The sequence below is a fragment of the Carcharodon carcharias genome, chromosome 21 (assembly GCF_017639515.1).
Source record: "Carcharodon carcharias isolate sCarCar2 chromosome 21, sCarCar2.pri, whole genome shotgun sequence".
NCBI lineage: Eukaryota > Metazoa > Chordata > Chondrichthyes > Lamniformes > Lamnidae > Carcharodon > Carcharodon carcharias.
In genome coordinates, this window is record NC_054487.1 from 26,096,103 (window position 1) to 26,122,615 (window position 26,513).

General features: G+C 45.2%; 1 protein-coding gene and 1 pseudogene across 1 annotated transcript in view; one reads left to right on the forward strand and one right to left on the reverse strand.

Moving 5' to 3' along the window:
- LOC121293048 (cystine/glutamate transporter-like) overlaps positions 1-26,513 on the reverse strand; it is a 75,401-nt gene that overhangs the window by 9,893 nt on the left and 38,995 nt on the right. Inside the window, exons 6-9 of the mRNA XM_041215639.1 lie at positions 14,888-14,932; positions 8,961-9,084; positions 7,693-7,796; positions 294-390 (exon numbers count right to left, since the gene is read on the reverse strand). Coding sequence (XP_041071573.1) covers positions 294-390; positions 7,693-7,796; positions 8,961-9,084; positions 14,888-14,932 — 370 coding nt within the window. The remainder of the gene's footprint in view (positions 1-293; positions 391-7,692; positions 7,797-8,960; positions 9,085-14,887; positions 14,933-26,513) is intronic.
- On the forward strand, positions 1,004-1,101 carry LOC121293444 (annotated as a pseudogene).

The following is a 26,513-nucleotide window of genomic DNA, read 5'->3' on the forward strand; positions in this document are numbered from 1 at the left end:
TTAACATCTCAAACTACAATACATCAAGGCACCCAGACTAGCTGGCTTTAATCCAATTAAGCCACACAGACCCCACAAGTCCAATTTAAAAATAATTTCCAACAACATTATACATATTAATATCTCTTCATGAAAATGCTCAGACAATTCCAGTTATCTGGCCTGCAGCACAATACAAGATGCAACTGATAAACAGAATGGTATTTGTTGCAGAATATTTTGTTTGACACATATATTAAACTGTGGTCAGTACTGCCCGGGAAATACTGAAGCCACCTATGACCTGTACTCACCATTAAAAGTACAGCTGGAAGAGGAGTGTGGTGTCGAATGTGGATCATGGAGAAGAGAGTTGGCCATTGATTTTCTCTTGAAGCCACAAAGAATACCCTTTTGCAAGACAGAAATTAGCAGTTATTATCCAGCAAGCACATTTTGTCTGTGGCCCATCTGTCACAGGGTCACTTCCTGATCCGTACAGCACTCAAGTCACTGGTTAAAATAGATTGTTATTTTTGTGCATTTAGCAGATATTTCTCTTCTGCTCAGTGTCAATTAACTGCCTCAGTGAGTGAGTGAGCCCTTGCTCCTGACAAGCTGGAGCAAGCGCTTATAGGCTTGCAATCCAGCAAAGTAAGAAGTTGTTGTTACTGTAATTATCTCACTGACTTGACACAAGCCCTCTTGTATTATCCTCATATGTGGATAGTGGAAGAATAAACGTTTATCTCATGAATCAGGTTTAAGTTAAAGCATTATCCCAATGCTGCAGCTTTAATTTGATTACAGAATTTCAATGTTCTACCTTCTTAAATAAAAACAAAAGAGCCAGCATGTTCCTAACTCTTAAACCCACACTGGCATTTGCAACGTCCATTTATGTGAAATTTAGTCTACCCAACACTTATCTTGATGGGGTCGAAGGAACTGGACAACTGGCAGAAACATTTGGCTATTCGTAGACAAATGGTCAATTGACTGTCACACCAAGTAACAGTCTGAGGCAGCTTCTGGCTTTTTGGCTAAGATCAAGTGTAGTATCTGTTCTTATCAGCTTCTTCTGCATGTGCAGGCTTTAGTGCCTAACATCAGGAACTCGAAGAGGTGATGGCTGCAACCAGTCGAGCCCCAAACCAGGCGTTAGAGTGGCGGTGAAAGACAGCGAAGGAGAAACAACCATGGATCATGCTGTCTTCATTATGCGAATCCTTTTGGAGTCATATGGATTTGAAGCCGCAGAGATCTACTGTCTGCAGGACTTCCCCAGCGCTGGATGCCTCGATGTGACCTTCAAGAATGTTGCTGCCTGTGTCAAGTTCCTGAAGGTGTTCAAGGAGAAGAGAGGCCAGCCGCAGATGAAGATCCTGACGGCGGAACCACTCTTTGCTCTGCCATTGCAACGGGACCGTGTGGTGATGGTGCATCTCTACAACCCCCGTGTCCCTGTTGCCGATGTGCTCATCTTCCTCGCCAGGAACGTCGACAAGGTTGGGAGCTGCACCGAGGTTAGAGACACCTTCGGGATTTGAACATGCAAACGCCAGGTCAAGGTCACGCTGAAGACAGATGTAAGGGAACCATCCTCCACCCTCCTTCCAGCTTCGCTATCGGGGGAAGCCATGGCTACCTTGGCTACGCTGGGCAGCCCAAACTTTGTCGCTCATGCAGCAAGTCTGGTCATGTGGCGGCCAACTGAAGCGCCGTCCTCTGCAAGAATTGCAAGCAGGAAGGGCACCAGACCAAGGACTGCAAACAGTCTAAGTGCTACAACCTGTGTGGCGAGGCAGGCCACCTCTACAGGACCTGCCCCAAACGCTGTCTCACTTGTTGGTCTGGCCGCCTGTGCATGAGGGGGAAGCAGATGAAATGATCAGTGTCACTATTACAAAGGACACTTGCAACCCTCCAAACACCAAGGCCTCCAGTGAGCACAAAGGGACAAAGAAGAACACAGAGAGAGACAGGATGAAGAAAAAGATTGAGGCAGCAGAAGCCAAACAATTGCACTGCCCCCTGAACCTCCCAATCCTCAGCAGAGTGAATGAATGGAAGGGGAACCAGCAGAAAAACAACAGGGGGAGTGGCAGCTGGTGGAGAGGGCCAAAAAGAAGAAGGGGATAAGAAGGGACCAAGCCACTTCCCAGATGAGTGGCAAGAGGTGTCTCCCATCAGACATGGATGTCAAGGGCTGCTGCTCTTTGGTTGAAGAAGGGCAAGGGCGGCACCTACAGAAGAAGTGGCCAAGCTTTAGGGAGGTGGAGGATGAGACACCCGAGATCCCGAACATTGGAGACAATGAAGAGACCAGCGCACTCCAACTTGGTCCTCAACTTGAAGAGGCCAGAGCACCTCAACCCCAGGAATCTGGGAGCAGTAAAGTGCTCAGTGCACCCAGCTCCAGGAAGCCGGGAGCAGCAACGTCCCAAAGGGGAAGTGGATCGGAGAGACATCTCCAACAGAGAGCAATTCAAACCTTGTTCCTTGCACGAACTCCTAGATGCCACCTGAGTGGAACATCTCCAATGGGACGGTTCAGGATAGTTTCCTCAGCCCATCCAAAGTGAGGCAATTTGTGAACACTATGGGTATGCAGGAGCAGACCAAAGGTCTGGAACTCTCAAAGGCAACAGGTTTGGTAAGTGACAAAATGCTTTAAAAATGGGGATAAAGATTGTATCCATAAATGTGCGTTGCATTAAATCTACTATGCAATGTGTTGCGACCTTGGATTACCTTCCCAAGGTCAAAGCTGACCTGTTTCTGCAGGAGTGTGCAATTCCGCACCTCAGTTCCTACAGGCAATGGTCACGGTGGCCCCAGGGGCTATCAATCTGGTCGGGAGGAAATGACTCACGTCCCGCAGGCCTGGGTATTCTGCTGCAGGGAGGCAACTTCACTGTCTCCAAGGTTAAGGAGGTGGTGGGCGGGCGCTTCCTTGTAGCAGACGTATTGTGCAAGAATTAACTCTAGTTAATTAACGTGTATGCCTGTGCTCAAAACAGCGAGCGGCTGGTGGTTTTTCAGCAGCTCCTATTGCTGCTGGCGACCTCCAGGCCGGTCATTCTGGGTGGTGACTTCAACTGCATCATCGATGCGGCTGGACGATCCAGCAGGGCCAACAGCAGGTTGGACGCTACGTCCAGATTCCTGATGGAAACAATAAAGGATGCCAAGCTGCACGACGTCTTCAGCAGCCCTGTAGATGGAGCGCAGCATAGATACACCTGGTCGTCGCCAAATAGGTCCATCCGTGTCTCATGCATTTACAGTCAGATCCACTGATGTCAAGCCGGTGTTCTTCTCTGACCACTGCCTTCTACTGGCTGACTGTCAGAGGATGACCTGAGGGTTGGCAGGGGGACATTGAAGATGAACATGCACCTGCTGACTCAAGAGAACATTGAGGAACTCAAGAGGGATTACAAAAGCTGGAGAACTGTGAAACCCCTCTTTGAGTCCCTGACACACTGTTGGGAAGCGATCAGGGAAAACATCGAGAGGTTTTTCATCTGCAAAGGTGTCCATAAAGCTAGAAAGGACCAGAGGGAAATGTCCCGATTCCAGAATAACATGCAGAACCTGCTACAGCTGCTGTCGATGGGGATCGATGTCAAGGAGGAACTCCAAGAGGTGAGGAGCAAGCAAGCTTTGCTCTTTGCCTTGGAGGCCTCCAAGATCATCTTCCGGTCCAGAGTCCGCTCCGTGGATGAGACGTGCTCACGTTCCTTCTTCCAAAAGGTACATAGAGAGAGCTCTGTGATTAGCAGCCTGAAGGAAGAGGATGGCTCAGTAAAGTCATTGCAGCCTGACATTTTGAGGATCAGCAAATCCTTTTATGCCAGATTGCATGACGTGAAACCCACAGACAGCGCAGCCTCCCAGTCCTTCCCGGCCCCTATCACAGAGGTCTCAGATGACAGGACTCGGGAGAGCCTGGGCAAACTGCTAACTCCTGACAAACTGACTAAGGTCCTTCGAGAAGAGTAAAATTCCCGGAAGCGACACTTGTTTGCTGAGTTGTATTCAGCTCTGTGGGACTGGATTGGCCCAGACCTGCTAGAAGTGTGCAAGAGTGTGCTTCTGGCCGGCAGCATGAGAGAATCCATGAGGAAAGGCATCATCACCCTCATCTACAAGCACAAGGGAGAAAGGAAGGAAATTAGAAATTGGCGATCCATTTCACTGTTAAATGTGGACTATAAGATTCTGTCCAAGGTCATCATCAATTGGGTCAAGTCCGCTCTGGAGTTGGTGATCCATCCTGACCAGACCTGCGCTGTACCCGGTAGGAAGATCTCTGACATCCTTGCGCTACTCAGGGATACGATAGCCTATGTCTGAACTAGTTCGAATTGGCCTCAGGAGCCAAGATAAATCTTGGTAAGAGCAAGACCGTGTTCTTTGGGAACTGGGCTGACCGATCCTTTGTCCCCTTCACCATCAGGTCAGACGGCTTGAAGGTGCTGGGGAAATGGTTTGGAGGGTCCGGGGTGTGCGTTAGAAACTGGAAGGAGCAAGTGGCTATGGTGAAAAGAAAACTGGGCGTGTGGGAGCGACATTCCCTCTCCATTGCGGTTAAGAACTGGGTCATCAGATGTGAGACACTCTTGGTGTTGCTGTATGTGGTGCAGGTCTGGCTCATTCCTCACTCCTGCGCGATGGCGATCACCTGAGCCGTCTTTCGCTTTATCTGGAGACCGAAAATGGATTGTGTTTGCAGGGATGGAATGTACAAGCCTCTAGATAAAGGGGGAAAAAACATGCCCAACATCGCCCTCATCCTGATGGCCACCATTGTGTGCGGCTGCATCAAGCTGTGCTTAGACCCTCGGTATGCAAACACCAAGTGTCACTATGTGCTGAGGTTCTACCTGTCCCCAGTGTTGCGAAGGATAGGTCTGGCCACGCTGCCACGGAATGCTTCAAGTATTTGGACTGTTCTATACCACCTGTCCCTCGTGGAAAAATTTATGCAGAGAAACGCCTTTGATCATAAGTCCATCACGCAGTGGTTGGCACGTAATGTCCGAGAGGCCCTGCGGGAAAAGAAGAGGGTGGATCTGTGGGATGGTTCCCCGAACAGACTGTCAAAGTCATTTGGCAGAATGCCTCATCGCCAGAACTTTCCATCAAGCACCAAGATGTAGCTTGGCTGGTGGTGAGAAAAGCCCTCCCCGTCAGATCCTTCCAACACGCCAGGAGTCTCAGCCCCTCTGCACATTGCTCTCGAGGTGGCTGTGGTGGGGACGAGACCATTGTTCACCTCCTTGTGAATTGTGCCTTTGCAAAGAAGGTCTGGAGAGAGATGCAATGGTTTCTGTCAGGGTTCATCCTGAGCAGTTCCGTGACATAGGACTCTGTGCTCTACGGGCTGTTTCCAGGGACACACACCGAGACAAACATCAACTGCTGCTGGAGAAAGATGCTCTTTGATCTGCTCGAAACATGTTGGTCTTCTAGTGCAAAGAGTTGTCCCCAAACAAGTGTTGCAGACTGGCACATCCCAAGGTCCAGGTCTATGTGCTGAGGGATGCACAAAAGCTTGGGCAGCTGCCGCAAGGGCACAATGGGGAAAGGTCACTGTCTAAGACCTTTCTGTCATAGTGCGTTGGGAATTGTATAGACCCCTCGGGCTGTACGACTCACAATGAATGTATGTAGTGAATACTAAATGTATTATTATTATATTGAAGCACCTCAGAGTCCAACACGATGTATGTCGATACTTCCAATACCATTGCGCTGTCTGACTATCTGTAATGATCATATTGAAATGACTGTATTCATTGATTGTATTGAAGCACCTCGTGATCCATGTGTAAAAGTTGAATATGATTGAACTTTTTGTGACGGCCATTTAGAAATGTTTTGTAATGTTCTTTCAGAAATTTTATGAATAAAGTATATTTTTCCAAAAAAACAGTCTGAGGCAGCTTCCTGACGTTCAGCTGGAGACTCAAGAAAGCCTGGTTAAATTCTGTTGAAGGGTCATGAGGACTCAACGTCAACTCTTTTCTTCTCCGCCAAAGCTGCCAGACCTGCTGAGTTTTTCCAGGTAATTCTGTTTTTGTTTTGGATTTCCAGCATCCACAGTTTTTTGTTTTTATCTCTGGTTAAATTGGATCCTTCTAAAACATAAATACATTTAGACTGGGCAAAGGTATCCATGGGAAAGGGATTCCTTTTAAATTAACCTTGTTGCGACCAACCAAGGGAGTTGAATGAAGAAGGGGAACCAGCTCATTCCCCCTCACCCGGGAGCATCACAATATTGGCGTCCTGTTTGGGAAGTTAACAAATTGGCGGACCTTGTCCAGTGACCGGTTGTAACACTGTGAACAAACTCTCTATGTAATTTCCAAGAGATTAAATTGACTGTGCAAGAACTTTCAAAATGCAGCTATGGACTGGGCTGAAATGATACTGCCTGTACCAAAGTGTTCTTGGAGATGGACTTGGGTTGGATTTTGTGCATTTGGGTGTCAGATCTGGAGTTATTCTGCTTTTGTGTCAATGTGCAATGAAACCACATCATATTAAATTAGGAGTGTAGTATAAGGATATTTGGCAGAGCAAAGGTTGATGTGAAACTGGGGAAACAGTACTGTTCATGTAGTGGTGTAAAGGGTCACATGATCATAGACTGAGTACAGTAGAAGAGTATGGAAGAAGCTAACATGGAGGCAGCACCACATAATGCTATACCTTGGAGATGTATAAAGTTATGAGTTGTTAATAAACACTTAGGGCAGGATTTTACTTTCGTAGGGCAGGCGCATACCTGACCCGATTAGGTGCAAAATCTCACACAATGACGTCAGGCAAGCATCCCGATGTTATCGTGATCTTTCAGTCGGTGGGTGCGCACACCGACAATTAAGAGGCCTTAAGCAGGTAACTAATTTGTATTTTTGACTGCCTGCTCAACCATTCGGATGGTGGGTGGGTGAGTAGGCCAGGCGGCCTTTGCATTTTTTATGAAACCTCGTTACGGGCGGGATGAGGTTTCCAACAGCGAATTTAAAAAAGCGGAAAATTTTTTCAACTTCATTTCAAACATATCCCTCTTCATGTGACTGAGTCATGTGTGGAGACACGTTTATATCAGCTTTTAAATCTATATTTTTGTTTCTCTAATTCTTCAGCTCCCTGAGGCAGCTCTGTGCCCTTGGAGATTTCAGCGTGGGCTCCTGCATGCATGTGCAGACTTCCATGCTAGCCCTCCTTCAGCCCCCATCCCGGCAGTGCTGAGCATTGCAGCGCACAGTTCACGCTGGCTGGCCAATGTGAAATCGCGGTCGGGGGCTGATCACAGGCGGCGGACCTTTTCCTGGCCGCTCCTGGGCCTACCCGCTGCACCTGTCCAACGCAAGTAAAATCCTGCCCTTAATGTTCAACCACACAAGCCTCCAGACCTGACAGTAAGACACAACACAGCCCTTACAACAAAGAGTGCAGTATAATTGTTTCTTTATACTATATCTGCTGCTAGAAGCACTTATCTCTCTTTGATGGTAGAAAAGGGAAGAATTTCTCCTTCAAACCAACCAACAAACTGAGAAATGGTGAAACTCTGGATGTTAGTACAATTAAGCAACCAGCTACAGTGTTTTGCCTTCAACTTCTGGTTTAAAGGAAGCACTTTCTTGTGTTAGAGTCATCACTAAACCACGCAGATATCCTCAATACTACCTGGAAACCGCAAATAGAGCTCCAGTTATTGCACCAAGACATGACAGTGCAACAAGAATTTGAATCACTGAGGAGAAGCCTTTCAGAGTCCGATCTCCAAAGGTCTAATTAAAGAAAATACTCAATTATTATTTGGAAATCATACAATTTCACTGAAATGTTGACTAATGACTCATGGACATTATAGTCATAAACAAATGGCTTGTTGAAAGATAGGAGGTCAGTACAAGTATCTGAATCTTACAGAACTTTCTCTTTAGTAAGATTGACAGGTGGGAACAAGGACATCCTCATATGGCTCATCCAGCATATTCCAAACAACAACTTTAATTAATGTAGAAGTTAGAGGGGTTTAGGAAGGGAGTTCCAAAGAGCAGTGCTGAGACATCCGAAAATTCCTCCATTAACAGTGGGAAAGGGGAGGAGAGGGCAGGGTATACAAAAAGTCAGATGGAGAGGACTAAAGTATATGATAGAGGATATAGGGATAGAGAAGGTTACAGCGCTTGGCTGAGACAATGCTGTGAAGGAAAATATTGGCTCCAATTATGGTTTTGCTCAATGTTTTTTCAGCTTATGGGTGAAATTTTACAGCCTCGTTGCAGCGGGGTTGGGGGCGTAAAATGTGGCGAGCCAGTCAAAAAAGTCCTTTGACTTTGGCAGGACCGGAAAATCCCGCTGGTGGGAGGGGCTGTAAAATTCCACCCTATGTCTTTGTGATATCATAATGCTCTTTGTCACATTATTTGTCCTTTTAGACAAATGGGAGCTGAAAATTCATGGCCCTTTTGGTGTACTCCTACTCCCACTTTGCTATGGAAGAGCTACAAATGAAATTATCTTAAAATGCCAGGTCCTAACCTTGCCCCAGAATTTCTGTCCAGTGATGTTGGGAGATCAATGATGCAGGAAGCAGTAGGCCAGGTTCGGGACTCCTGAGATGGCCTCTGAGGCCTGTCAGAGCATTGGCAGCTGATCCATCAGATAAAACCAGGTCTATCAGGCCACCAAGTGGCAGATGTGGGCCAACCTTGTGAACCAGGTTATGCCCCTGTCTTGGACCTCAGAATAGGCTGAATCCTTACAAAAGGCCATGGGGCAGCAGAAAGCAGGAAAACAGTTCTATCCAGACATTTATCTAACACGGGGATATTTCTTTCTTTCCCTTGTAATTACACACTCAAACAAGTTGAGTACAAAATTCACAATAAAAATTGAACAGGAGGAAATTAGTAAAGGAGAAAAATAGATTTTTCTTGGTTACCTACCACAGCTACTGCACCGGATGCTAACACCTCGTCTGCTGTCAATACTGTGTAGTAAGCCACATTTACAAGCAGGTAGAGTATTGTAACAATGATCAGAGAGGAGATAATTGCCAGAGGAATATTCCTAGGAAACACAATACGTAACCAGAAACTGTTTGATGCAATTAACCTGCTTAAAGTTATTTGAAAGTATAAGTGATTAATGGCAGTAGGATGATGTTTGTGCTTGGTGTACTGGAGGGCAATGCCATGTGGAGAGAGAAAGTATACACACAATTCCATTGATACTGAGATGAAGTACTTAGCTTGGCACATTAGGGAGGTGCCCTGCTCTATGCTACTCTCTCCCTGGTTCTACTAGCTTGGGGGTCTAGAATAGGGGGCATAGTTATAAAATTAGACCTCTCAGCAGTGAAATTAGGATACACTTCTTCACTCAGAGTGGCAGAACTTTGGGACTCTCTTCCAATGCAAGATCAATTGTTAATTTTAAAACTGAGATTGATATTTTTGTTAGCTAAAGGTGTTGGATTTTTCTCTGGGCTTGGGACCTTAATTTGGGACAATGGGGGTCCAGACTTGCGTTTGACAGCAGTGAAATCAGCAGTGCAGTTTTCCTGGGGGAAGCCTTCTAATTTAAACAATAAATTGGCTAAAGGGTAAAAAATATTAGATATATTGGAGCAATTGCAATGATGTGGTGGGGGGTTGGGGCAGTAGACACAGGTGATCAACATGTGGAATGGCCCTTATGGACAGAGCGATGAAGGCAAAATGCCTGAAATCAGTTAACAATTATGTTATAATGAGAGATACTGAAGGGTCATTCTGGATGGATGAATTAAGATGGGCCAAATGGCCTTCCTCATCCATTATTATTTTGTGATTTGTGACTTTACTGAGATTTTGATTAAGTCATCTAATCACTCTCTCAGAAAAACGATAGAAGAACAAAAGAGCAGTTTGCAAAGGAGGCAGGAATAATTTAACAGCAGGACAAAATCCATTATAAAAGAAGGATAAGAGGCAATAAAACAAACAGGTACTTTGTTAATTTAATGCGCTACTGAGCTAACATATTGAGAAACATTCACTTGTCTAATGTGCATCTTCAGCAAAAAAGCTCTGTCAAACATCTATCTCTGAGGGAGACAAGCAGTGTATCACTTTCAGCATATTAATGCCATGTATAATTCACAGCATGATTATTCAAAGTGATTTACATTGTTCTGTCGTATAGTTTCTAGCAAAAAAATTTAGGGGAACATTTATTCTTGACAGCAGTGCCCTTTAAAGCAAGGAATCTATTGATTCCTATTCCAGTGTTAGGATATGTGCTTATAATCTTGCTTATCAGTATTTATACCTTCTGCACTGGTACAGTGCTATAAACTTGTGTTAACTACTGGTCCAGGAGTCTTATTGGCAAAAGTTTAAAAATAAAGAAAGAGAAACCATTGTATTTATGTAATGCTTTTCATTACCTTAGGATGTCCTAAAGCATTACAACAAAATTACTTTAAAAGTGTAGTCACTGTTGCTATGTCAGCAAATGTGTGGCAGTCATTTTCTTTATTCTTTCATGAGATGTGAGCATTGCTAGCAAGATGAGCATTTGTTACCCATCTCTCATTGTTCTTCAGAAGGTGGCCGTGAGCTGCCTTCTTGAACCATAAGTGCTGAGTGGATGATCCATCTCGGCCTCCTCCAGAGGTCCCCAGCATCACAGATGCCAGTCTTCAGCCAATTCGATATACTCCACGTGACGTCAAGAAACGGCTGAAGGCACTAGATGCTGCAAAGGCTATGGGCCCTGACAATATTCTGTAGTACTATTCAGTACTGAAGACTTGTGCTCCAGACTTGGCCCCCTAGCTAAGCTGTTCTAGTACAGCTACAACAATGGCATCTACCCGACTATGTGGAAAATTGCCCAGCTATGTTCTATACACAAAAAGCAGGGCAAATCCAACCCAGTCAGTTACCGCCCCATCAGTCTACCCATCATCAGTAAAGTAATGGAAGGGGTCATCAACAGTGCTATCAAGCAGCACTTGCTTAGCAATAACCTGCTCACTGATGCTCAGTTTGGGTTCCACCAGGACTGCTCAGCTCCTGACTTCAATACAGCCTTGATTCAAACATGGACAAACATGAACTCTCGAGGAGAGGTGAGAGTGACTGCCCTTGACATCAAGGCAGCGTTTGATCCAGTGTGGCATTAAGGAGCCCTAGCAAAACTGAAGTCAATGGGAATCAGGGGGAAAACTCTGCTGGTTGGAGTCATACCTAGCACAAAGGAAGATGGCTGTGGTTGTTGGAGGTCAGTCATCTCAGCTCCAGGGCATCACCACAGGAGTTCCTCAGGGTAGTGTCCTCGGCCCAACCATTTTCAGCTGCTTCATCAATGACCTTCCATCATAAAGTCAGAAGTGGGGATGTTCGCTGATGATTGCACTATGTTCAGCGCCACTAGTGATTCCTCAGATACTGAAGCAGTCTATGTTCAAATGCAGCAAGACCTGGACAATATCCAGGCTTGGGTTGACAAATCATAAGTAACATTCATACCACACAAGTGTCAGCAATGATCATCTCCAAAAACAGAGAATCCGACCATCATCGCTTGATGTTCAATGGCATTACCATCACTGAATCCCCCACTATCAACATCCTGGGGGTTAGCATTGACCAGAAACTGAACTGGACTAGCCATATAAATACTGTGGCTACAAGAATAAGTCAGAGGCTAGGAATAGAGTGACGAGTAACTCAGCTCCTGACTCCCCAAAGGCTGTCCACCATCTACAAGGCACAAGTCAGGAGTGTGATGGAATATTCTCCACTTGCCTGGATGAGTGCAGGTCCCACAACACTCAAGAAGCTTGACACCATCTAGGACAAAGCAGCCCACTTGATTGACACCACATCCACATTCACTCCCTTCACCACCAACGCACAGTAGCAGCAGTGTGTACCATCTACAAGATGCACTGCAGGAATTCACCAAGATTCCTTCCACAGCACCTTCCAAACCCACGACCACTACCATCTAGAAAGACAAAGGCAGCAGATAGATGGGAACAGCACCAACTAGAAGTTCCCCTCCAAGTCACTCACCATCCTGACTTGGAAATATATTGCTGTTCCTTCACTGTCGCTGGGTCAAAATCCTGGAACTCCCTTCCTAATAGCACTGTGGGTGTACCCACACCACATGGACTGCAGCAGTTCAAGAAGGCAGCTCACCACCACCTTCTCAAGGGCAACCAGGGATGGGCAATAAATGCTGGCCTAGCCAGTGAACCCCACATCCCGTGAATGAATATTTAAAAAAAAAACACTGGAGTCAATGTGGTGTTGATATCACCCTGTTAGGGAGGGAGCTCCATCATTTGAGCCAGTGACAGTGAAGGAACGGCGATATAGTACCAAGTCAGGATGGTGTGTGTGACTTGGAGGCGTACTTGCAGGTAGTGGTGTTCCTATACACCTGCTGCCCTTGGTGGTAGAGGTCACGGGTTTGGAAGGTGTTATTGAAGGAGGCTTGCCAAGTTGCTGCAGTGCATCTTGTATATGGTACACACTGTTGCTACTGGGAGCCTATGGTGGAGGGAGTGTGTGGGGAGAATTTTCTCCCCATTGGGCGGCCCGGTCGGGAGTGGGTGGGCGTGGAGCCGATTGACGCCTGCGATCGGCTGCGTGCCGCCATTTTATGTTGGCGGGCCAATTAAGGCCCGTGCACCCGGTACCTGTGTGGGCGGGAGGAGGAGGGAGATTTGGGGCCTGCGCTCTTTCGCACATGCGCGTGTAAGAGCGCAGAAATCTCCCTGAGGCAGCTCCGTGTCTCAGGGAGATTAATTTCATAATGAAACATTGAAAAAAAGAAAAAAATTAAATTATTCAGACATGTCCTCTCATGTGATAGTGTCACATGAGCTGGGACATGTTTATGAATTTACATGAAAATTTTTATTGAATTAATAAAACCTTCATGAAACCTCACCCTGCCTGTGGACGATTTTTCGTGAAAATTGCAAAGGCCGCCGGACAATTAATTTAATTAGTTTAGTAATGGCCTTAACAGGCCTTTGACAGTTTGGCAGGCGTGCAGCTGACTCCGGTGCGTACCTGCCAATCTAAAGGTCGGAATGACATGCAGTGATGTTGGGATGCACGCCCGCTGTCACTGCGCGCTATTTTAGCATGTGGGGCCCGCTCCCGCACGTCGACCAGAAGATTCTGCCCTATGTTTAAAGTGATGGATGGGTACCAATAAAACAGGCCACTTTGTCCTGGATGGTGTTGAGCCTCTTGAGTGCTGTTGGAGCTGCACTCATCCAGGCAAGTGGAGAATATTCACACTCCTGACTTGTGCTTTGCAGATTGCAGACAGGCTTTGGGGAGTCAGTAAACATTCCCACTTTTGATCTTACGATGGAGGGAAGGTCATTGATAAAGCAGCTGAAGATGGTTGGTCCTAGGACACCACCCTGAGGAACTCCTGCAGTGATCTCTGGGGCTGAGACGATTGGCCTCCAACAACCACAACCATCTTGGACAGAATTTTACGTTCCCCTGCCAGTGGGTTCATGGGTGAGTGTGGCCGTAAAATTCCTTGTGTGGCTTTCCCACTGGGCTCCCGCCTGCTTCGACCTCTCTGCAACTTTATGGTGGGATAGGCTGATGCCCCTGGTCTTGCCCCAACTGAGGCCCTTTTGGCCAATTAATGACCACTTAAGGGCCATTTCCCTCCCAAGCCCAATTTTCAGGCTAGCGGGAGGGGGAGGGGGGATGCCGATAAAGTGAGCCTGCTCCGGCCTCGGATGGGCAGCGGGGATGGAGGGTGGTCACCTCCATCAACAGCCTCCTTTCAAAATACAGTGCCCCCCAAAACATCTGGACCCGTGGTACTCCCTTCCCACCTGCCCTTGGCTCCTCCATCACCAACAGCCCCAATCCCCTCTGCGCACTCCCCCGGGTTTCACCTCCCCTCCTCCCTCCGAGACCTCCACACTTACCTGGTCCTAGACTCTTGGGACTTAGACTCTGGGGACTGCTTGCAACCCCAGTCCTGTCCACTGCACCTTCCAGATGAGAGAGCTGCTGGCCAATCAGATTAGCTGGCAGCTCTCTGAGGTGGGACTTCCTCCTGAGTGAGGGGCACAAGTCCAATTAACACTAGTTAGAATGTTAAATAGCTGTGAGGCAGTCAGTATCAGCAGCAATCCGCTCACTGCCGATGCCTTAGATGGTGGGAAAAGGAACCACGCCATCCGAAAAATCCTGACCCTTCTTTTGTGGTAGGTATATGGCTTCAACCAGCAGAGAGCTTTTCCCTCCACCCATTCCCATCGGCTTCAGTTTTGCTACGGCTCCTTGAAGCCACACTCAGTCAAATGCTGCCTTGATGTCAAGGGCAGTCACTCTCACCTCACCTCGATTTCAGCTCTTTTGTCCATTGAGTAAGATAATTTTACGCTTGCACTATGTAAAGTTTGTCAGTTAGATATCAGTGTTGTAGTTGGACTGAAACAGCTTAGCTAGGGCTGTAGGTCATCCTGGAGCACAGTTCTTTATGTCTGCAGCTGGGATGTTTTCAGGGCCCATAGCTGCTATATCCACAGCAAGCTCCCACAGACAACAAAATAAGCAAATGAGATAAGTATGCTTTTAATTAGGTCTAATTGAGGGATAAATGTTGGCCAAGATACTGGGAGAAATCCCTAGCTCTTCTTTCAATAATGCCATGGGATCTTCTATATTTACTGATGTAGGAAGGCTGAACCTTGGTTTAATGTTTTTTTCTGAGAGATAATGGGCACTAGATTAAATGCTGGACTGTGGTTTAAATCCATGGCCTTCTGATGGAACAATTAAATCATTATTCATTTGATTGTTAGTTTTGAATCAACTGCAATACATACCTTTCTGGGTTAATTATCTCCTCTGCGACAAAGTTCATATAAAACCTAGAAGAACAAATTCAGATATGATTGCAATTTGCCATTTAAAAAAAGTATTAGCATACAATTATTACTACTCACCATTCACACAACAGATTTGTACCCTTCACCTATTGACAAATACCATATTAACATGCATCAGTCACATATTCTTTACTGAGTTAATACATCGCTCACACATCCCTCACACTATCTGTTTATACACCATTTACTTGTTCATACATACCACATGTACTCTTCAACTGGTAATACGCATGAATGGCTATACTTCAGGCTTGTCTCTAACAGTTTTGAATTGTTTAAGTGGCTTGACAATTGTGTCTGTAAGCACAATGAATCTATTACAAATTGAACTTCTGTTGTGATCCCTAGCCATGTATGAGTTTGTATGGCCCAAGTTTAACATTGTCCTCCATTGCTGTAAACTGCTTACTAAAGAATACATGGGAGGCCCAAGATGAAAGAAAAATATTGCACAGTTGGCCAGCTTATACAGGATAAACAATGATTGCGGGATCAATGTGCCCTTCTCAGAAAGTTTTGTCTCACTGTTTCTTAGAGTCACAGGGTTGGATTTCTGGGATCCCTTGGTTGGGCTTCCCAATTGGTGCGGACCTCCCCCCACCTCCTGTGTGGGTATAATACAGTAAGTTGCCACTTAGGGCATTAATAGGTCCAAGGGCAAATTAAAATCCACATAGACAACTTCCACTGTATTCCCTTCATCAACTATCTCTGCTAATTCATCAAAAAATGCAATTCAGTTAGTGCAACACGATTTACCTTTCACAAATCTATGCTGCCTCTTCTGAATTAACTCAAAATTCTCCAAGTGCCTGTTAATTATTATTTTAATTGTTTGTAAAACCTTATCCACGCTGATCTCAAATTTACCAGCCTGTAGTTACCAGAAATGTCCTTATGCCATTTCATGAGAACATAGGAAAAAGGAGCAGGAGAAGATCATATGGTCCGAAGAGCCTGTTCCAAAATTCAATATGATCATGGCTGATCTTGGCTTCAACTCCACTTTCCTGCTCACTTCCCATATCCCTTGATTCCCTTCTGTCCATCTCAGCCTTAAATATATTCAGTGATGGTGCCCCCACAATCCTCTTGGGTAGAGAATTCCAAAGATTCACAACCCTTTGAGTGAAGAAGTTTCTCCTCATCTCAGTCCTAAATAATTTGCCCCTTATCCTGAAACTTGTTAGATTTGCCTGCCTGAGGAAACCACCTCTCAGAAACAAGCCCCTTCATAATCTTGAGTGTTTCAATGAAGTCACCTCTCGTTCTTCTAAGCTGAATCTTCGCTGTAATGCCTCCAATGCAAGTATGTCCATCCTTAAATAAAAAGACCAAAACTGCACACAATATTCTAGATGTGGCCTCACCAAAGCCCCATCCAATTGTAGCAAGACTTCTTTATTCCTGTAGTCCAATCCTCTTGCAATAAAGGCCAACATGCCATTTATTTTCTTGAACAAGGGGGTCAGATGTGCCATTTTCCAATCCTCTGGCACCCCTATCTGGCAAAAGTTGAAAGGTTATTGCAAACCCTTTCGCCATCTCAGCTGCCACTTCCCTTGGGAAACCTGGGATGCAAGCCATCCAGACCAGTCAATGTATCTACTCTAAGCATAGCCAGCCTTGCCAGTATATCCTACCTATCAATTTCCACCCCATTCATTCCCTTTACCACTTCTACTGATATTTTGTCGGTATCCTCTTCCTTAGTGAACACTGATGCAAAGTACCCATTAAGTATTCTAGCCTTGCACTACACCTCTAAGCATATATCACCCTCTTTATCCCTAATGGGCCCTTCCTCATATTTTACTACTTGCTTACTATTTATATGCCAGTGCAAGATTTTTGGGTTCCTTTTATGTTAACTGCTGTTATATTTTCACATTCTCCCATTGCCTGCCTCATTTTCCTCTTCACTTCCCCTCTCAACTTATGTATTTAGCCTATCCCTGCTTGAAGAATTCACCTGACATGCATAATATACCCTCTTTTTTGTTTAAGCATATTCTCTACCTCTGTCATCATCGAGGAGCCCTGGCTTTAGTTCAACAACATCAAAAACTTATATTTATATAGCGCCTTTAACGTCATGAAATGTCCCAAGACATTTCACAGAAACATGATAGAACAAGGTATGTCACCAAATCACATAAGGAGATATTAGATCAGATAACCAAAAGCTTGGTCAAAGAGGTAGGTTTTAAGAAGTCACTTAAAGGAGGAAGGCAAGGTAGAGAGGTGGAGAGGTGTAAGGAGGAAATTCCAATTTCCCTGACTTCCCCTGTTGTTGGATTGTACCAAGCCTGTACTTGAAGCATCTCTTCCTTAAAGATCACCCATTGTTCAGTTACTGCTTTTCCTATCAATTTTGATCCATTTTATCTTGGCTAGATCCCTTCCCATCTCATTGAAGTTAGACCTCTTCCAATTTAGAGATTTTACTTTACATTGTTCCTTGTCCTTCTCCACTACTAATCTAAACCTTATGATATAATGATCATTCTGCCCCAATTATTCTCCCACAGATATTTGGTCCACATTCACTTGTACCAAATTCAGAATGCCCCCTTCCTAAATGATCAGAGAATATACAGTCAAGGACATTCTCCTGAAAGCACTTCATAAATTCCTCCTCCTCCTTTTCCTTTTGATATTTGGATAATTAAAATCCTCCAATATCATCATTTTATAGTTCTTGCATATCTCTGTGATTTCCATGCAAATTACTGCTCTATATCTCTCTCACTATTTGGGTGCCTATAAAATATCCCCAGTATTGTGAACATACCTTTTTTGATTCTCAGCTCTAGCTAAATGGATTCTGTGTTTGCCCCCTCAAGGACATCCTCCCTTTCCAACACTTCCATATGTTCCCTAATCAGTATCGCAACTCCACTTCCTTTTTTTGAACCCCTTGTATCTGTGAATATTAGATGCTCAGTCCTTATGATTGTTAAGCTGTTTCCAATATTGTCACTACATCATATCTCACATGATTATTTGTGTTTGTAGCTCACCAATCTCATTCACCACACTTTGTGCGTTAACATTCCTGCATTCTAAACCTGTTTTCTTTATTCCTTGTAGTCCTTCTTAGTCTGTTACTATCTAACATAGAAATATTTATTTCTCTAGTACTATCTAACACTCTCACTCTTTTATGTATCTTATTCCTCTTTTCTATTTCTGTTTGCTGGTGCCCATCCCTCTACCAATTTAATTTAAATCCTACCGAACTATGCTAGTGAACCTTCCCACGAGAACATTATCCCAGTCCTGTTGTGGTATAAGCCATTCTTTTTGAACAGTTGCCTCTTGCCCCAGAATACATACATATGAACTGGAGCAGGAGTAGGCACTCGGCACTTTGAGCCTGCTCCTCCATTCAATAAGATCATGGCTGATCTGATTGTAACCTCCTCCACTAACTCTGATAACCTTTCACCCCCTTGTTAATCAATAATCTACCTAGCTCTGTCTTAAAAACATTCAAAGACTCTGCTTCCACCATCTTTTAAGGAAGAAACCTGAAAGAAAAAAATTATCATCTATTGTAAATGAGCAACCCCTTATTTTTAAACCGTGACCCCTAATTCTAGATTGTCCCACAAGAGGAAACATCCTCTCCAATCCACTCTATTAAGACCCCTCAGGGTCTTAATCAAATCACCTCTTATTTTTCTAAACTCCAGTGATACAAGCTGAACCTGTCCAACCTTTCCTCATAAGACAATTAAATGCCACCAGCTGCTGTAATGGGAGTTGAACCCATGTCCCCAGAGCATCAGCCTGAGATAATTGGATTACTCGTCCAGTGACATTACCGCTTGGTCCCAGTGACCCAAGAATCTGAAACCCTCCCTCCTGCATCATGCTTCAAGCCATGCATTGATCTTCCCTATCTTCCTATGAACTGTAACAGATCTTTCACATAAAATGTAGAGCCAACAGGCACTTATCAGGACTTACAACAACTGAAAACTTTACATATCATACATGTACAGTATCCTTTTACCTTTCAGAATGTGATTGAATCTGGTTCTGGTAGATTGGAGGCAGTGTTTATTACTATTTAATATGTGGATGAGTTAATAATAATAGTTATTTAGTAGTATAGAACTTGAGTATTGCTGAAAAAAGAGACATGTCAAAGCTTTTCATCTTGCACTCTTCAGGACACTTCGCAAGAATACCAATATAAGGGGAAAACAACAATTTATACTGTATCTTAAAAAGTGCTGATTAGTTGGCAAGTGGATTCCGATTGGTAGAGGTGTTGCCATGGAGAATGCACCAGTCAAGGTGAATGACAGTTAGCTGCCAAGCATTGTTCGAAATTTAAACCAGGCAACTTGACCCTGAATGGTGAAGGTATTGCTCTGAGGAATGAGTCGGCAAATGGCGTCCACTTATTTAGTTTAGCTGAAACAGGCACAATGTGTCTACATGTTCTTTCTGTCTGCAAAGAACAGGGCCTTGTGCATTAATATAGATAATATAATGTATTAATAATAATAGCCATTATTGTTTACCTGACAGAACATGGTGAAGACATATCCAAGGGAGTATTGGTTCCTGACCAAAGATTGCAGCTACCCACTTCAAGAATACACTAGTGGTATAAAGTTATTAATTGACAGGATATTCTTGAATTTTTTTATATCACTTTTTGGAAAACAATTATTAAGTGCTTGCTAGCTGAAGATGCCTTCAAATATTCTTATTTTATAGTTAGTATTTTATTAATAGTTCTTAAAAATCTGTTAGGGTTTTACAGTAATGAGTGATTAAAAAGGTCTAAGAACTTTTGGCACTTCCATTTAAACAGAATTATTATTGAACTTTGCTTTTACTGTCAGCAAATTTTACACTTATGTACAGTTGCTCAGTCAAAACTACCTCAGTTAATTTGGACTCACTTCAAATCTTGCATCAGAAGCTGAAAGACTTTGTGCCTGGCTACTGCAATCCCAATTCAAATGGTGCCCACAGTGGTCAAAAGAAAGAACAAAAGAAAGACTTGCATTTATACAGAACCTTTCATGACCTCAAGACATCCCAAAGCACTTTACAGCCAATGAACTACTTTTGAATTGTAGCTACCACTGTAGGAAAGCCAATTTGTGCACAGCAAACTCCTACAAACAGCAATGTGAAAATGACAAAATAACCTGTTTTTGTGATGTTGATAAATATTGGTCAGGACACCAGGGATAACTCCTCTGCTCTTCTTCAAGGCAGTGCTTTGGGATCTTTTACATCAATTTGAAAACTTGGTGTGTGAAGCTCAATTAATGACCCACATTTTAACCTAAAGTACTCATTGGAAATGGAGAAGGTGAAGGGTTAAAATATCAAATATCTACTTAATACTTGTAGTATTCAATTGTTCTGATTTTGATTATGTGAATCTGTTTACTATTGATGCACACTGTGCTTGATTAGTTAAGCCTGCTCATTGACACAGAGAAAAGTGAACAAACTGAAAGAGCTGGAAGCCAGAGCTGAAGCTTGGAGTAGACATTTTAAAGCACTATACATAAAACCTGTTACACACATAGAAACCAGGGCTATCGCTGCATAGATCTGAGATATAAAATATACAATAAAATGGCAATGAGGATGATGGAGAAAAGTTTAAATCAACCAATTCCTGCAATTTCCATTCCTTACCAGGAGATCCACCCATGCATGTCATGGAATCGATGGACTTTGGGAACTACCTGCTCACTACAGGGATTTGGATAGGCCAGATGCAGCAGCAATCTGCAAGAAGGTGATACTCGTACATTGTCTCAGAGCAGAAAGCCAGTGAATATTTGAGCAGTTCACAGAAGATATGTCTACGTTTGGTATAGGACAGTAAGTGCTCTCAAAAAGTACTTTTGGTCAAAGCAAAATGTGATGATGTAAATTCCACCAGAGATGCCAGGGAAATGATGAGCCCACCTAACAATACATGGCACCATTGCAGCAATTGGCTGCTACATTTAAGTTTGGTACACTAATCAATGAACAACTGAACATACATACAAACATACAAATTAGGATCAGGAATAGGCCACTCGGTCCCTCAAGTCTGCTCCGCCATTGAATAAGATCATGGCTGATCTGATTGCAACTTCAACTCCTCATTCCCACCTACCCCCGATAACCTTTTACCCCCTTGCTTATCAACAATCTATCTAGCTCTGCCTTAAAAATATTCAAAGACTTTGCTTCCACCACCTCTTGAGGAAGAGAGTTCCAAATACCCAAGATCCCTCTGAGAGAAAAAATTTCTCCTCATCCCTGTCTTAAATGGCCCTTTATTTTCAAACAGGGAACTCTAGTTCTAGATTCTCCCACAAGAGGGAATATCCTTTCTGCATCCACCCTGTTAAGATCTGTCAGGATCCTATACGTTTCAATCAAGTCGCTTCTAACTCTTCTAGACTCCTGTGGACACAAGCCTAGCCTGTCCAGCCTCTCCTCATCAGACAACCAGCCAATTCCAGGTATTAATCTAGTAAACCTTCTCTGAACTGCTTCCAATACATTTACATCCTTCCTTAAATAAGGAGACCACGCTGTATTCAAGATGTGGTCTCACTAATGCCTTACATAACTGAAGCATAACATCCTTATTTTTATGTTCAATTCCTCTCGTAACAAAGGATACCATTCCATGAACCTTCTTAATTACTTGCATACTAACCTTTTGCAATTCATGCAACAGGACACCCAGATCCCTCTGCATCTCAGAGCTCTGCAGACATTGTCTGTGTAAGTAACACTCTGCTTTTTCATTCTCCTGCCAAAGTGAACAACCTCACATTTTCCCACATTATACTCCATCTGTCAGATTTTTGCCCACTCACTCAACCTATCCATCTGCAGCCTCCTTATGTCTTCTTCACAACCTACTTTCCTACCTATCTTTGTGCCATTTAGCTACCATGCCTTTGCTCTCCTCATCTAAGTAACTGATATAAATTGTAAAAAGTTGAGGCCTCGGCACAGACGCCTGCAAGAATCCACTCATCATATCCTGCCAAACAGAAAGAGACACATTTATGCATGCTCTCTGCTTTCTGCCAGCCAGCCAATCTTCTATCCATGTTAACATGTTACCCCCTACACCATGAGCTTTTATTTCCCCCAATAATCTTTGATGTGGCACCTTATGAAATGCCTTCTGGAAATCTAAGTACAGAACATCTACAGGCTCCCCTTTATCCACAGCGCATGTTACTCTTTCAAAGAATTCCAATAAATTGGTTAAATGCTATTTCCCTTTCACAAAACCATGCTGACTCTTCCCCATTGTCTTAAGGTTTTCTAAATGTCCAGCTATAACCTTCTTAATGATCGACACTAACACCTTCCTCATGACAGACATCAAGCTAACTGGCCTAAGGTTTCCTGTTTTCTGCCTCCCTTCCTTCTTGAATAGAAGGGTTGTATTTACTACTTTCCAGTCTGATCTACTTTCCAGAATTTCACTAATTTTGGAAAATTAACACCAACGCAGCTATTGAATGGAATCAACCCAGATTTGCACTAAGTGTGGTAGTGCGTGGGTAAAATGAGGTTTTACCCAGCGACTGCAATGGCGGCTTCACATGCCATATCATCCCAAACCGACCGCATTAATTATGATTTCCCAGGAAACATGTCATTTCCATGTGGATGGGCTTTCATTCGCCTGCCATGCCGTCACCTCACCACTTCAATACACTGGGCGCAATATTTAAAGTGCAGCCATGTGCTCACCTCTCAGTGCATCCAGCCCGCGAGTGCTCCATGCTCCGAAAGGCAAGAAGACTGCAGCCTCTAGGTTCAGTGATGCATCCCTCGAGCGCCTTTTGGATGCAGTGGATACCCACCTTGATGTCCTCTACCCCTGTTCTGGCTGCAGGATGGGTAGCAACATCAATCCGGCTTGGGAGGCAGTGGCAGTGGTGGTCAGTGCCAATGCCCTGAAAAGAGGCAGCACCAGGTGCCACAAGAAGATGAATGATCTCTTCCATTCCGCCAGGGTAAGACACTATTCTCATCACTCTCAAGTCACTCACAAACCAATCATGCATCCACAGGGCCCTCACTCACTGCCAGTTCAAGGGACATCACCATTCACTCTCTCTCACACACCTTCATTGTCCTCATCCTGTGAATGGGACCACTCAATACCCACACGTGCCAGGCATACTTATTATTTGGCCTGGCAGGCATCTTGCTTACACTCTTCTCCAATTTTATTCATGCAGGACAAGCAGGCACACAAGAAAAGGGAGAGGTTGCGGACTGCTGGAGGAATTCCTGAAATCAGAAATCAAGGTCCTCATGGACTTTGAAAACTGAGCCATCCAGCTGACTGGTGAGGATCTGGACTGTTCCAGTTCTGACGTTGAGGTTGGCGATGCTCAACCAAGTGAGGATCCAGCAGTGCAACATCCATCAGACAACTGTGCTGTGTGTGATATGTCCTGTTTCACAGGCCACTGCCATGCACTAATTATCTCTCCTTGCTTTTGCTGGCACATCTGGGAAACTGCCATGAGAGTCCACGACCCAGGGCCTCCAATCAAGCCCTGAGGGAAACTCAGGAGAGGAATCTGCTGAAACCCTCCCTGAAAACCCTCACAGCACTCACCCACACTATCCACCGGCACAGAGACACACGCCTCGGTGGAACCTAGCTTTAGAGTAGCCTCAGGATCATAATCTGTTGAGCATATTGCGCTGACTGATCCACAGCAGGTGGAGGCAGGGACTTCCGAGGTCCTGGCACTCAGAAGACAACTGGAGGCCAGAACGTTGCTGAGTCCAAGTCAGATGACGAGCATCTGGACTCGGTAATGTGACAGTTGCTGGAGTTGCAAAGGCAAGCTCGGGAACATCAGGCAGGGATGACCACTGCACTCCTCAGATTGCAAGGCACGATGGAGGAGTCCGTCCACCTTCAGGCTGAGGTGATAGCGCCAGCGTGCCAATGCACTGAGGTCAATGCTGGTAGGACGGTGGCCGACATGGAGACCTTGGTCCAGGACATCAATCCTGCACTGCTACACGAGCTGAACTCCATCGCTGTTGCCATAGTTGGTCTCCAAAAGTGTGTACGCAAGAGGGGTGCGGGGCAGCCTGTTCTCACTCCAGCTACACCTTCTCCTCAAGGTGTCAGCCTGGGGCTCTCGGGCACCCATAGGGAGGAGGATCAGCAGGTGCATGCCCTGGGGCTATCCATTTAGGTGACTCCGGGAGCGTCTGGCCAATCCAAATCCACTCTTCCTGTGACCTCAGCAGCTCCAGCTCCACAGGACAAGGAGGGTGCCACTGCCACACAGCAAGATCCTGAGATCAGATCGGGGCCCTCCAGGTCTCGGCTCTCCGGAGGACGCCCACTAAGTTCATCACGGACAGGGCATAGCAGTCAGCCTCCATCTCCGCTGTGGATGTCCAGGGAACACCAAGACATAGCGGCAGAATTAGGAAAGTTAAGAAGATGTAACTCTTTTGAGTACAACCAATCAAGCTAAATTAAAGAGAATAAGGGACAAAGTAAGAGGCAGCTGCTTGAAGGGATAGTGCAAAAGAAAAATAAATCACAAAAGGAAAAAGATGTAACTCTTTTGAGTCAAAACAAATAAACTAAATGAACAAATCAAGGGACAAAGTAAAAGGCAGCCCCTTAAAGGGAAACTGAAAAATAAAACGTAGTTGCACAGCTGGGCACGGGTGATAATCACGTGTAGATAAAGTTCACTATTATAAATAAACTCTCAACAATGTCTCCCTGCCTACGGCTCCTTGTTCTGATGAGCAGTGTTTTTGTCATTCAGATGTGAAACCTTTCTGCACAAGGTGAAGGCAGGTGTCTCAGTCCAGGGCCTCTTCCCTGTGCTTTGTGCAGCCTTCAGACCACAGTGATGGTCCAGCCTCACACTCCATGACACATTACTGATGCCTGCACCTGGATGGTGCTTGTCCTTGCTGTCAGAATGTCAGGCAGGTGCCACAGAGTTCATTATTCTCTCTGTGTGCTCTCAACACCTTTAAGGTGGGGCTGGCCCCCATCTTTTCAGCACCTGTGACCAGTGAGGCTGTGCTCCTGAAGGGGTCATGTGTTGAAGGCTGATAAAGGAACAAATGCTTTTAAAGTTTCATGGCTGTATCTCCATGATATGACCCTGATCACAGAGTTCAAGTGAGAAGCCCTCAGCCAGACGGAATCAGACATTCACAGAGGCAATGTGAAGGTCTATGGAGTGTCCTCACTGCATGTCATCATCATCCTCCTGCAATTGAGTGACTAATCAGGGCCTTCACTGCATCTTAATGACAGGAGCATTATCACAGAAGGTATGTGCGCTGCCATAAGCCAGACTGGAGTCAAATGTTCTTAGATGCAACGTGAATATCTTATGGTGCCTCCTCACTGCATGTCGTCATCATCATCCTCCACAAATCTAGCAGCTATGAGGGCCTCCCGAGTACGCTTGCCTCATCTGGCCAGTGCGAGGGCCTCATTGCCATCACCCTCACCTTTGAGGACTTCTTCACCCTCATTCCCTCCTCATCGGAGGAGACCTGCAGCTCCTGCATCTTCTCCTCTGCCAGCTTCTGTCCCCATTGCGGCGCCAGGTTGTAAAGGGCGCAGCAGGCGGCAACGATGTGTGACACCCTCTGGACAATATTGCAGGGCTCCACCAGATCGATCCAGGCACCAGAACCTCATTTTCAGCATCCCGATGGTTTGCTCCACCAAGCTGCAAGTTGCAGGTTGAGCCTCATTATACATTTGCTTTGCTGCAGTCTGAGGCTGCCGCATGGTCATCAGCCACGTCCTCTGCGGGTTGCCCTTGTCCCCTAGGAGAAAACCCTGCAGCCTCTGTGGATACTGGAAGATGTCAGGGATCTGTGACCAACTGCAAATGTAGCACTCATCTGTGCGCAGGCCTGCAGGATGCATTTGTGGCTTTCGCACACCAGCTGCACATTCAGTGAATGGAAGCCTTTGCAGTTGACATTGTTGACCTTTTGTTGTGATGGAGATGCCACATGAGTGCAGTCGATCACATGCTGCACCTGTGGGAAACCTGAGATCTGGGCAAATCCAATCACTCTTGCATCCTGGTTCTGGGCGAAATGCACAAGGTTGTGTGCCCTCATGGAGATGGCATCCGTGACCTCATCGATGCATTTGTGGATGGAGGCTTTCGATATCTCACATAGGTCACCTGTGGAGCCCTGAAAAGATCCACTGGCGTGAAAATTGAGAACTGTGTTCACTTTCATGACCAGTGGCAGTGGATGCCCTCCATGTCCTCGTGGCACCAAATCTGCAGCAGCTGAGGGATGTGACCGACCAGTTCCCTAGACATGCGCAGTCTTTGGCGACACTGGTTGTTGGTCATCTGCAGGAATGAAAGGCAGCATCTATAGACCCTGGGTCTAGTTAGGCATCGACCAGCGACGGCTCCTCGGCGGTGTATGTGGGAGCTCCAGCCACCCCATCTTCCAGAGGGTGCTGCTCCTCCCTCTGCATAGCCAGGCACCTCAGTCACTTTCTTCTCCG